This window comes from Melanostigma gelatinosum (assembly GCF_949748355.1).
Source record: "Melanostigma gelatinosum genome assembly, chromosome: 11".
NCBI classification, from domain to species: Eukaryota; Metazoa; Chordata; class Actinopteri; order Perciformes; family Zoarcidae; genus Melanostigma; species Melanostigma gelatinosum.
The window spans coordinates 19,005,752-19,018,912 of NC_136644.1; the positions used below are offsets into that span (position 1 = coordinate 19,005,752).

The following is a 13,161-nucleotide window of genomic DNA, read 5'->3' on the forward strand; positions in this document are numbered from 1 at the left end:
CATAACAAGCTCACGTGACAGAGACACAGACACTCGCTAACATCAAACCTCTGCTGTCAGCCAGCACCACGGTCGTCTGGCCAATCAGGATTGTGCCAGCTATCACCTGTGGAACATAAGTGTGCCAGAGCGTCGACACTCGTCTGCCCTGTTACATAAAGCGTTGGCCTGAGGCTTCAGTTGAGTGTAAGTGAGAGCGCTGAACTTTAAATTAAGCGTGAGCCAAGTGTGAATCATAATGGGTCTTGCTTTCATGCAGCTTCAGTGTAAGAAGAGTCTGTGGAGTCATGTTACTGAAGCAACATGGTTCACACCATGTCCTCCTCCTGCTTTCGCACACTCCTCGTGTACAACTACGATACAACTGTCGGGTACGACTCACTGCATCTTGGTAGGCAGGCGAGAGGTAGCTGACCAAGTATTTTATTATCTGATCATACTGCCACTCTTAACCTGGACGATGTAGGTGCCAGTGTGTATCGTCTGCTGATGATTCTATTCTACAAAATAGTTTTAATCGTAAAATATTAGAACTTGTTTTGTCAGATCAACAATCTAAACCCCAAAGATATTTCATTTAAAATGACATAATCAAATCTTCACATTTGAGAAGCTGGAACCAAAGAATATTTTATGTGTTTTTTCTTATGAACTGACTTTTACAATTAAACAATGATCAAAGTTGTTGCCAATCAATCGTTTGCAGATTGACTAATTGATCAATTGAACTAATAGTCGTGTAAAGACCAGATATCTAAGTTTTATAAACATGTTTTCTTACAAATTCCCTTTTTTATCTCGACAAAAGAAGCCAAACGTAAAATGGGTTGGTATTGTCTAAAAAGTAATACAACAACTACCGGTATGCCTAAATAATATACAGTGTAAATGGACAACATCTTGATTTACCGTAAATCTTAAACTTTACAATCAAAGAAAAAGTAAATAAGAGTCAAATCTCATGTCAGCTTTCGATGCTGCACAGCTTCCGGTATTCTGTGTACTGACACATTAAGTTCAGTCGCAACCACAAACCAAATCATAGTATGTATGACACACTTGTGGTAATTCAATTTTTGTGTGTAGACAAAATAACCAGAAGGTATGGTCTGTTATTTTCCAAACCTTGAGAGCAGCAGCTCTACCTGTTGATACATTTCTCGTACTTAACTATGGAAACTGAAGACAATGAAACGTTCAGAGGCTTCAGAAAACAAGTAAAATATCAAAGTAACATTCACTAACAAAGTGTTTAACTGTATTTCAATCATTTCCCTTTTACATGATACAAATACTGAGCACTCAACATTGTGGTGTCGAGTGCTCTCTGGTGCATCATCGTCTTCAGAGGATAAAAGCGGCAGCTAATTGCACACTCGAAAGTGGCCCTTACACTTGCACTGCTTCTGGAAAAAGTGGTTTACAAGTAGTGTGGCATGCTGCATATTACAAGCCGCTGTACAATGAGAATGGCAGGGAACCATTAGGCAGCTGCATCTTGCTTCCTGTCATCTTCCAACTCGCCGCTGTCCGCATTCAGGGATTCTTCTTAGCTGCAACTGCCAATTATTTGCAGTGAGTCAGAAATAAGGATGCTGGGGAGGTTGAGCTGATTGATTTAGCAACCACTCTGCATCACAGGTGCATTAGGGGAGAAGATCGGCGGCGGCAATTTTAGGATTCACTACAATCTAAAGTAGCCATGATATTGGGAGGAACAACTGAAAGAAACATGCGTTGTTGAGGTTATGAGCTGAACTACACCGACTGACCTGTCACAGTGGGAGAAAAGATTAAAAAAAGCAGCGACAGAAAGCTGTCAAAAAACATGAGTGGGAGAGATGCTACCAAAAGATGCTGATAAATCACACAGATAGGAAGAGACGAGGAGAAAAGGCGAGATGACTCACTGTGTGGGCGTCCTGGTTATCTGTGAGCTGCACCAGTGTCGGGCTGTGTTTCCACTTCTTGGTTTTGGGGGTTCGCTCGGCGTGACCACTCTGGCCTCCCTGTGAGTCCACGCCGCTGCCGCTGCCGCTGCCAGAGCCGTCCCCCACGCTGCCCGAGCCGCTCCCACCGCTCAATGGGATGTTCTCCTTGTTGGTGTCAGCTCGGACGGACGAAGCTCTGCTCTCAGACGGAAAAGAGGACGGTGAGGAAACGAGTGATCTGCTGTCCATCTTACTCTCTCTGTTGTACACTTTGGTCCGTCTTTATCAGCTTGACATTGGGTGAAATGCTTCAGGAAACTAAATGTCACCCTGATATCATTTACATGTGCTGTTTAGCTTTTGTGCTAATTCTATTTACTGTCCACGGTCTTGGTCTTTGGACTGATGCACTTCTCTAATCCACGTCTCAATCTCAGACACAACAAGGATTAGTTTCTGACTGCGATGACTCCAGTTGTTATGACTGTGCTGTGTCTCAGTGGACAAGCTTACCGCACAGAATGAAACCTTACGAGTGTTTACTGTCACCAAAAACACCGACTGGAAGTAGTGACACTGCAGTGAGAACCTGAGGTCAGGCTTTAGTGACGAATGGCATCTTTACCGGCACAGTATTATTAAAAAAAATGAATCTGAGTCGTTTCTGTCTGTCTATTTATTTCCAATTTATTTGTTATTATTTAGTTTTGTCGTAATGTGGTTTAATATAATGGTTCAGTGGGTGACGGGTGGGTTGAATGGGGTTTTCATTGGATGGGTAATAAAAAGCAAATATGAAGGAAAATAGTTTTTCATTATGTGCTTCCAATATAAGAATTTTCGAAAATAAAAAAAATTCTAGCGTTTGTATCTTGAAATAAGAAACATAATTCTGCACTAGAATGAAGAAAAAATGACTTTTGATATACATAACATAAAGGTAGGATTACTCTCACTGTATTAGCAGATTTCTTCCCTTTTATTATAAGAAAATAAGACTTTAATGAAAACAAAGATGGAGCGATGAGAACAAGACTTTTGCAGTGCACTTTGGTGTTGCAACTAAAGACAAACCGCCACCAATCTCATGCTGGTACCCTCAACGACCAACGTCACGACAACAACAGACTCCTTGTACCTGCTGCTTTCTTTGTGTCTCAGCGCCTCCTCCTGTTGCTCTCTCTGGTGTCGACGTCTCTGTCGGGCAGATGGCGTCGGCCTTGGAGATGGTGGATGTGGGGTTAACTCACAGTCCTTTGAACTTTGATCCCCTAAAGGGTTTCCATCGAAGAGGTGCTGCTCCACCGCTGAACGAATCGTCCTGTCCAGAAAACTGAAGAAAAAAATCATGGACTTTAATAACAGTTTCCTGATAAGTAAAACTTAAGAAATGATCTTTAAATAAATAAAATGGCAACAGTAATAAAGTGAACTTACTTTCCAACATCTGGTCTGAAGTGGACAGGAGAGAGGTGGTTACTGAAAGAAAAACAAGAGGGGAAGAAGAGTAAGAGCTACAGAAACAGGTGGTCATAACAGGTCACTGAGCAACGCTGAAAATCCTCCCAGGCTCTGGTTCTGGTGATCGAGGCATCTACTGTGCATCTTCATTCTCGTGCAGAACTGTGCGTGAGTGAGTGTTAACTTCAGCTGTGTTCGGAGCATAAGTAGGTCCTCTGAGAGTTAAGTGGCTGGCTTCTATGACTACCCCTCTAAGTCAATACTCTTCATGCTGATCTCTGGCTTCATCTTTCTCTGAGTTGTTCACATGGTTACACATGTCAATACCTCTAGTCTAGAGTAACTCCCTACCTTACTGTCGTCATTGTTTCACTATAACGTGAGTGTTTGACCTTTAAACAAACTTATTAATGTGTGTTTAAGTTATTGGGATGACAAAAAATAAGTTGTATGCAAGAATAACATGTATGTTGTGCTAATGATATTACAGCGCAAATACGCCCATAAAGTTTTGCAGCTGAGTGCAATTTGCCATTTTTGCCTCGAGACGAGGTGCAGAAACACTAAATGTTTACATACCACCTCATTTAAACATCTGCAAGTCACACAGGAGCTTCAAGCTCTTTTACCATTTGCAGAATCTTTAAGTTTAAATTTCTTGAAACAAAAAAATTGTGAAATCCTATTTGTGATTTGCCCCTCAGATGTGTGATTTCTGATCCACACAAGTGTTCTTCAAACAAGATTCAAACCATAAGTCCTACCCAGTTTTCCAGTCATTCAGGTAATATGTTGCCAAATGCAGCACCGAGATCTAATTATAACAAATCTGATACTTTTCCACTCTCTGTGTTCATGTAGATGTCCTTCAAGACCTTAACAAAACATCTAAACAATTGTTTAGGCTCAAGAAGGTGTTAAGCTGTTGAAAAACAGCCTTTTCTGTTATATACCTTAAAAATAAGGTCTGCAATTGTTCATTAGTGAGTTGTCTAGACTCTAGATTATTCTTTATTAAGAGCGGCTTAATAACTGCAGTTTTCAGGGCCTGTGGGAAACAGCCGGAGAGAAGAGAACTAGATAAGTGTTGACTATTTGCAGAATGTGATGCCATGTGGTTAAAAACGTTTTTCAACCTGTTGGGAAGACATCAAGGCAGCAGGAGGAGGATTTCTCTTTTACTAATATTTACCAGCGTGGTATTACTTCTTGGGGCAATACCATCAATGCCATATACATTAGCAAATAAATACCTACAAGATCAAGAAAACAGGGGAATCCAGTGGTTTCATTTCGGCGAGTCTCGGGAAAGTTATGGTGTCATTTCGAAAAAGCTTTCCACTAAAAGCTTGTTGAGTGGAATTCTGATGAACTAACTCACACGCAAACTCGCCAGTCTTGTCGTCATCATGAGGTTTTTCCAAAGAACCATCAGAGATTTCAGGAAGTCAACTGCATTTGGCTATAACCCCAAATAGTTTAGTCCTTTGGACACAGCCAGGCTCCCCCGTTCTCCAGCCTTTATGTTAAGATAAGTGACGCTTCTCCTGGCAGCACATTTATATTTAACAGGCGAGAGTGGTATCAGTCTTTTGATCGAACGTTTGGCAGGAAAGCACATAATAGAAGAATAAACCAATATTTCCCAAAACGTTGATCTATTCCTTTCAGACATATCATGGATGAGTTCATTTTCTTTGACAGATTCAAAATACGATTGTTGAATTCGTGACATTTTACCAGTCAGCAGCAGTTTTTTAGTTTTATTGTGTCAGTAAGGTTCACTGAGCTGTTAAGACAGGTCTGTAATTAAAGTATAGGTCTGGCAGTTTAACTGTGTTATCTTTGTTTTGCAGTGTGTGATTTTAAAAAGCCAGCAATGCAAGTCTTTGTTTTACGAGAGCTTAAAGTTTGCTTCCTATAATTGCTTCATTCAGGACCTTCTCACGAAGAAAATTGCGACGTAAATAACAGTAAGAGCTAAATAATGTGTTTCCGTAGTTGTGGTCTGTGTTAGGGTTTTTAAAGTCAAGTGTTCTTTAAGGCATAAAACGCAAGGAGGAAACAACTCCGAAGCATCTAAAGCAGAAGCTTATATCTGTTAAATCCCCCACATTGTGTACCCAGGAGCAGCCATTCAGGTAATTCAGGTAATCAAGTACTACACCACAGTCAGACACTAGCCAGGCCCTTTAGAGTCTTTGGTCAACACACATAAGAAAATGATGCTGACATATGATCCATTTTGATTGGGCTGAGCTCCCATGTGGCAGCCTGAGAGTCTTCAGCAGAGAGAGACAGTTTGAGTGTGTGACAAAGTAGGAGCAGGCCATGGCGTTAGTCATTGATGAACGTGAGCAAGAGACAGAGGGAGGTAAAGGGAGAGGGAAGTATTACAAACATTACTCTTAGTCACTCAGAGATGACACAGACTACTGCTGCGACAAATTAGTTTGTTAGCAATTGATCTGCACAATTATGTTTCCAAGTTGTTCATTGATTGCCCTTTTAGTTTACAGTATAAGAGCCCAAGACAGCATAATCAAAGAGCTTATTTTACCCAACAAACAGTCCAAAACTCACAGATATTACGTTTACAATTCCATAAAACAGAGAAATGTATCACATTTGAGAGGCTGAAAAAAAAACGTATTTTTTTTTTAGCCGTGCTATCAGCACGGCTCTATGAACGGCACTGCCTGTCGGTCAGTTCACCACCTTGGTCACAGTCTCGAATATTCCAACAATTATTGGATTTTGTACAGACGTTCATAGTCCCCAGAGGATAAATCCAATAGACTTTGGAGATCCCCTGGCTTTTGCTCTAGTGAGACCATGTGGTTGACATTTTAGTTTTTTGTGAAATATCACAACAACTACTGGATGGATCATGAACTTTTAAAGACATTCATGACCCCTGAGGATTAATTGTAATCATTTGGGGATCCCCTGACTTGTCATCTAGCACTGCCATCAGGTCAACATTTGAATTTGTTTGGTTTATGACATGCACAACGTAAAACCTTTCTATTTGTGGTATGATATGCATTTACACCAAATATACATTTATGCATACATGTCTGTCTGCACATGTCATGTAATGAATAATAGAGACCTGTTCAAATGTTTAAAATGGTCTGACATGTGACTTGCAAAATGTGAGTACCGTAGTCTTGTGTAGTTTACTGAGAAAGTATGCTGAGCACAGAGATTATGTAATGCAGACAAAGAGATTATAGATCCCATACCACAGTTAAACAGGTTATTGTCATGTAATATTTACTACACAGACTGTACATAGCTGACTTCATGCCGAGGACTTGGATTAGTGCACTAATTGAGACCTTTGACCTTTTAACATGGATGAAAAGGATGTGGATGTGTTTTATTACATTGTAACCAAGAGACAAGACGATCCAGTCAAAGTTCTTATTCAGTTTGTTTTTGTTACATCCAGGTTTACGGCTGCTGAACAGTAGAAGACAATTTTGCAAAAGCTACAAAAGTATTATGTTTTAAAAAGATTAAAGTACATGTTGCTCCTTGGTCTTCCATTTCATATAAAATATGAATCATAAAGTGTAGTTCAAGTCATATTGCATTCTTTTTTTTGTCAGCTCTGAGTGCATTATTCTGGTTACTCTGACTATTGTCCTGTGAAGCTTTTTCTATTTTTTATTTTTTTTTGCTTGATCACACAAACAGCCGCCCTGGTCTGGAGCATTATCAGCTCTAAAGTCATATCAGCAAACAACACTCCAGTCAAAATGTGCCAACTCCAAATGATTAACTGAGGAACCAGCCGGTAACACTTGCTGGACAAGCTGCTGAGTTTACGGCTTTATGTCAACATAAACTGAAGGCTGAATGGGAAACGATGACAGTTGATGATTAACAGGTGATTACTACGCAGGTGTGGCCAGGGTGTACTGAAACCTTATCCACTGCACATGCAAAAACATGTGGTTTACTGAATGTTGTATACATGTATGGACATTGCATGCACTTGTAATAGGTTCATTTTTAACTTTGGCACTAATGAAAAATGTCAAGACAAGAAATTATATTAAATATGTTAAAATATTATGAATATTGCTTTGATGTTGTCAGAAATTGAGGCTGCAACTAACAATTATTTTCATAATCAATTAATTCTAAAAAAAATTTGATTAGTTATTAGTCTACAAAATGGTAAAAAAAAACACTGGACCGTTGGTCCACCCAATATAATCTGTTCACAATGATCCAAAGAAAAACATAAAATCCTCTCATTTGAGAGCCTGGAACTACACAATATTTGGCATTCTTTCACTGTCTATATTTGAAAAATGATCGAAAGGATTATCTGTCGTTGCCGACAAATAGCTTAAGCTTAATTTATTATTCATCCTACAATGTTCAATGATCTTAAACCATCAGATCATTCTGTGTCTGCACCCAGAGGTGTTTTCTGATTGGGTGGTGTCTCTGGAACATGTGCTGCGTTTGCCTCTGTTACAATAACCGAAACAGCGGTGAGCAAACTGTTGCATGTGCAGGGCACCCTGCTTTGCCTCCAACTGGTACTTCCATTGTTTCCCATGATAATGCACTAAGACAGCACACTGCCGCTTCCCCCAAAACAACATACACTCATCCAATTCTTTCAGCTTTCTTACGCAAAGAAAGAAGGCCTACCTCATGTAGAAAGGAGATATTGGCCCATCTTCTTCCTGGGAGCTGAAATATGAAAACAAAAACACATAGTTAATTAGCTTGCAGGGTGGCTATAAAGTGCTATGACATAAGAATATTAAGTCCCCCATCCTTCATGTCCCTGGGGCTGGAAATAGGAGCATAAGACTGTCTTTTGTCTGCAGAATAATAGCCATGCAGTGCAACAGATCAGTGCCTTTGTGGAGCTTGTCTCTGGTAATTATTATGAACCAAAAGAGAAATGGCTGCTGCTCTAAAATATAGGCTGGTTGGTGCCACTGGATGAATGCCAGCGACACATTATTATGCAACAAAAAGAGCAACTCAGCGTTGGCACTGAATGTTGAGGTTGCTTAACATTTTCATATCCTGGCACTTACAGGCTGCACATTTCACAATCACCTCGTCTTGTTTGCCTAAGCAGAGCTGAATACACTATTATCTTCTGCAAAGTCAAAGCAGGAAGAAAAGCACTGCAACCCAACCTGAACTGAAGACTTTGTAACAAAAAAAACAACTGTTAACCACAGTTGTCTTCTTTATTGAATTCCTTATGATTCATTTATTTCCCGTTCATAGATGTTTTGCAACAATGACACTTTATACTAAATGTATTTTAAAACTGCAAATCAACCACATGTGTGTTGTTGTAAGCTTTCAAGCTAATTAGACATGAGTCTCCACAGTTAATGGAGATTTTTTGACATGCCACAGAGGGAAAAGCACAGTTTTTCATGATGGCTGTAAGGGCTTACTGGGACACTTGAAGTCAAAATGTCTGATGTGAAAAAGGCCTATTATTTCTGTAAAAGACACAAGAATGTTACTTTATACCCCTATTTGGACTTCATTTGGATGTTCACATGACAAGCAAACATGTGTCGAGACAACATGAAAACCAACAATGTTCTTGATTGACAAACATGCAACACAAATAGTAACAGGTTCAACTGGTCACCTGAGTATTCAACAGACCGGCAGTGACTGTCAAAGTGTCTGAAACATCAATGAATTAAGTCCATTGCCAGAAAAATAATCTGCACCTATTTTGACATATGATCAAGTATTATATAATAATAGTTGCAAATAAGTATAGTACTATTTTAATAAAAAATGCCAAAATAACAGCTGTTCCACCTTCTCATTGTGACAATAGAATTGTAAACTGGTGGCACCATGTTGTTGTAGAAGATTGTGATGAGCATTTGTCGCATCTTTCAGACATTTTAAAGAACAAACTAAAAAAGATGAATTGATCTGCAGATTAATTGTGAATAAAAATGCTCATAAACCGCTGATTTAGTCTTAAAGAGGGACAGAAAATAGGCAAGATCAAACTAAAACAATTTCAAATATGAGATAACTTCGCCTACAGTGCCAGTAAACAATAGTTTGAAAACAAGTCTAAGAAGTTCTAAATAACAGAAGAAAGAGTCGTTATTGAGGGGACCATTCGGTGAATGTTTGGTTATTGGGTGTGTTTTGGCACATGACGTGCCGTCATGTGGCTTACGTAAGGGGGGCAGGTGTGCCGAGGGGGGGGGGGGGGGGGGAAACCATTCGGGGAGCACCTCAACAAGTTCAAAACAAAGGATTTAGGTTTCAAGTCAGACAGGAATCAAAATAAAGTTCATTGAACTTCAAAAGTCTTCTCAAATGACACGATGTGCAGGTAATGTACATGTGTTCCTCCAGCCTGGTTTTAGGTGCAGGCGTGGCTCACCGCAAACACCTCCACATTATTTCAGAGACTCAGAGGTGAATGTTTTTTCTCCCCACACCCACGTTCTTAACTGGTGTTACACAGTCTGGCAAGCGTATTAAAATAATATGTGCCGTCACTGCCGCCGTGAATTGCAAAAGCGGAAATCCTGCTTACCCACTACCTTACTGAGGGGATAACGAAAAGCTTTGCAGGGGCGATCGGAAAAGGCCTGATCCCTCTTGGGTAAATGGAAAACTACCAATGACAAGTTGGTCGCTCTCAACAATATAAAAAAAAAACAATGTAGACAAAGGTAGTCTAGTTTAGCGGATGCTGGTCACTTGAGTAATCCTCCAGCACTTTTTGGCAGAGTCCCTCTCCTTAGCCCTGCCTTACCTTTCCCAACAACATGCAACAACAGCATCTGCTGAAGTCTAATTAAAGTTCTTATTTAATCTCATATGTGAACAACATTTTTCTCAACACAATTTTGACGCTGCCTTCACGACATCTTTGACTTGATGCTGCCAATTACAGTTGTGATTAGTTGTTGGATCATCAATTTTTACACAATTTTTGCTAAAAACAAAAAAGGTTTGGGGAAGTTGTTATTTGAGCTGGTGGTGCAAAACAAAAAGTGGAAAGTAGTTTTTGCAATTTACTGTATTGAATAACAAAGAGCCATTGAGGATCTGGGACCTGTACAGCTAGAGTCCCTTTGTGTTTCAGCTCCTCTGTTCAGTCTCTGGTCCATTCAGGACCTCCAAACCATCAGCTTTTAGACGGGTGCTGGACATTCTTCGAATACCAGAGAGCACAAACTGTGTGGTGGTCAAGACCTAAAGTATTTGTTGGATAAGCCTGGCTAAGCTATGCTCGGTATATGCTCATTGTATTGGAGAAAAAAGGCGTCAAAGTCACACCGAGCCACCATGCTTCAGGTTTTAAACAATTTAGAGATGAAATATGATCAGCTCTCACATGCATCTCGTTTTGTGTCAAGTCTCTATATCATGAGCATTAACTTTGCTGCACCTTATTGACATTAAAAGCAAAATGGCACAGAGAAAAACACCACGTTTGATTCCCAGGAATACCTGAGAATGTCTTTTTTACATTTGAAAAGTTAGAACCAGTGAATTGTTGGCATTTAGGCGTGAAACGTCAGTTAAACCATTCTCAAAATGATGAATTATTATCAATATTAGAAAAAATGTCCCTTGGTCAACTAAAGGAGTAATAAACAGTCTTTTCAGCACTAGCTATAATACATGGATGATTTTGAGTGCTGAGTTTGGAGCACCTGCTGTCATGCTTTCCTCTCACTATCAGACCAGGTATGTGACTTCCTGTCAGGTCTGTCACTGAACTTGAACATCAAACTTAGCATCTAGAACGTCGCCTCTGAGACATTTTGCCACTTATCAAAGAGGCTGAACTCTACTGAACGGTGTCAGGTTAGTGATCAGGTAGTGTCGGGCATGAGCGGACCGAAGAAGCCTCTTGGGTGACCTGTGAATATCTTCAGGGGTAAAACAGAAAATCTGGTTGCCTTTGGATTAGTAATTCTAGATTTCCTGCGACCTGGTTGGCTGAGACTCTTTATAGACCTAAAATCTTGGTATGATTAGGGGTCAATGTTGTGTATGAGATTTAAAAAAAAAAAAAGCGTTAACATCAAAAAGTGCTATGAAAACCAGTTAGATCCAGCCAACAGCTATACCTGCTGTAAATATGTGAGCAGGGTTTCAGGCTGATGGATGAGACTTCCTGAACGGAGGCCAACAATGCTGTTATACCCACAGGGAACCTGCAGTCACACCACACTGCAACGTTCCTCACGCCCACCTATTTCCAACGGGCTTCTAAGAAACCTAATGGTTACATCACAAGATTTAGTGAGCCATGGCAACTCCACACAAAAGCCAGTATGCATCCCCTACGAGCAACTACGCACTGCTGAGAACAGCGTCAGTTCACATGGCGCTGCTATGTTGGCTCATGTGACCTGTGTGGTGAATGAGGCTGGTGTCATATTTCAGGTGCAGATGAGAGCATTGTGGCATACACAATTACTGGATTCATGTATTTGACACCGAGGAGGCAAAGTGTCACATGTTGAACGTGGTAAGACTCATGCTCTGTGGATACACGAGTCTAATAGCGGAGCTACTAATATTAATCTCACTGAATGTTGACTTGATTTCCAGTGTGTGCTGAATGTGACCTGAGTGAGTTGAGGGACTCAGGACCGGAGTAGTTCCTAAATTCTTGATTTCATATATTACATCCTTTAAAAACCATGAATTAAAAGTAAAAATGTATATAACCACAACATTTATATATATATATATATATATATATATATTTATATTTATATAATATTAAACAAACGTTGTTTTTTCTCATTCTGGCTATGTTTAATTTAGTTGCGGCCCAGGTGAATGTGCGGCTGTTTGTGCTGCACTATGCTGACACAGATTTGTCTGACACATACCTATGGAAAGTGAGAGCAAGCTGACAAGTAGACATGAGAGCAGCTACAGATATCAAAACACAGATGAATCCACTTATGAAAAAATGATCATATATTTGCTCTGGCTTTATGTGTCAAAATCGCAGCTACCTACAATTCAAACTTTTTTTTTTAATAAAAACTCATAACTTCATCTAATTTTCTCCTTATAACTGCTTTATCTGTAAATGTTTGAAAGCTCCAGAGTCTCAGGTTTGTCAAACACGATCTGTGAATATCAAAAGTAGTTTGGCATGAAAGATGGTAAATTCATTTTAGTCTTTCTGCAAGTTGCAGGAGTCAATGAGGTTTTTTTTTATTTAAAGGCCAGAGAGTTCAGAGTTCAGAGTTGTCATGCTGTCTGTACATCAGTCACCCAATGCGACATGACGAGAATGATTACAGAGTCTGGGGGGGGGGGGGGGGGAGATCCACTGGGAGATTTACTGGTATCCTGACATGGTGCAGAAAGCTGCTGCCACTTTAGAAGTATTGTATTTGCCACTTCAAGTAGACAGCAACATCTGTTCCATTAAGAGGGGATGGTTGGCCTTATTGATTTGACACATATTAGGTTAATTATCTTGAGGATAGAGAGCAAAGAAACACTTAATGAGGTTGACTTGATATTAGATATTTGACCTGTGTTAACCTGTAGAACACTACTTGAATTGGTCAGGATGATAAAAATACTGAATACTGCTAATAAAATAAAAAAGGTACTTCATATTCTAAGAGAAAAAGAAAATACATTCCTCAAACTGTGTTATGCCAATGATATTTTAACAAATATATTTAAAAATGTTATTATTTTATATTATTATAAATTAAATTATGACTATTTTTGTAAAGCA

General features: G+C 39.6%; 1 protein-coding gene across 4 annotated transcripts in view; it reads right to left on the minus strand.

Annotated features, from left to right (window-relative positions):
• Positions 1-13,161, minus strand: part of fam13a (family with sequence similarity 13 member A) — a 50,120-nt gene that overhangs the window by 18,650 nt on the left and 18,309 nt on the right. For all 4 annotated transcript variants that reach the window (XM_079278161.1, XM_079278162.1, XM_079278160.1 and 1 more), the window contains exons 9-12: positions 8,070-8,111; positions 3,369-3,410; positions 3,070-3,264; positions 1,911-2,127 (exon numbers count right to left, since the gene is read on the minus strand). In XM_079278161.1, the coding sequence (XP_079134287.1) occupies positions 1,911-2,127; positions 3,070-3,264; positions 3,369-3,410; positions 8,070-8,111 (496 nt within the window). The remainder of the gene's footprint in view (positions 1-1,910; positions 2,128-3,069; positions 3,265-3,368; positions 3,411-8,069; positions 8,112-13,161) is intronic.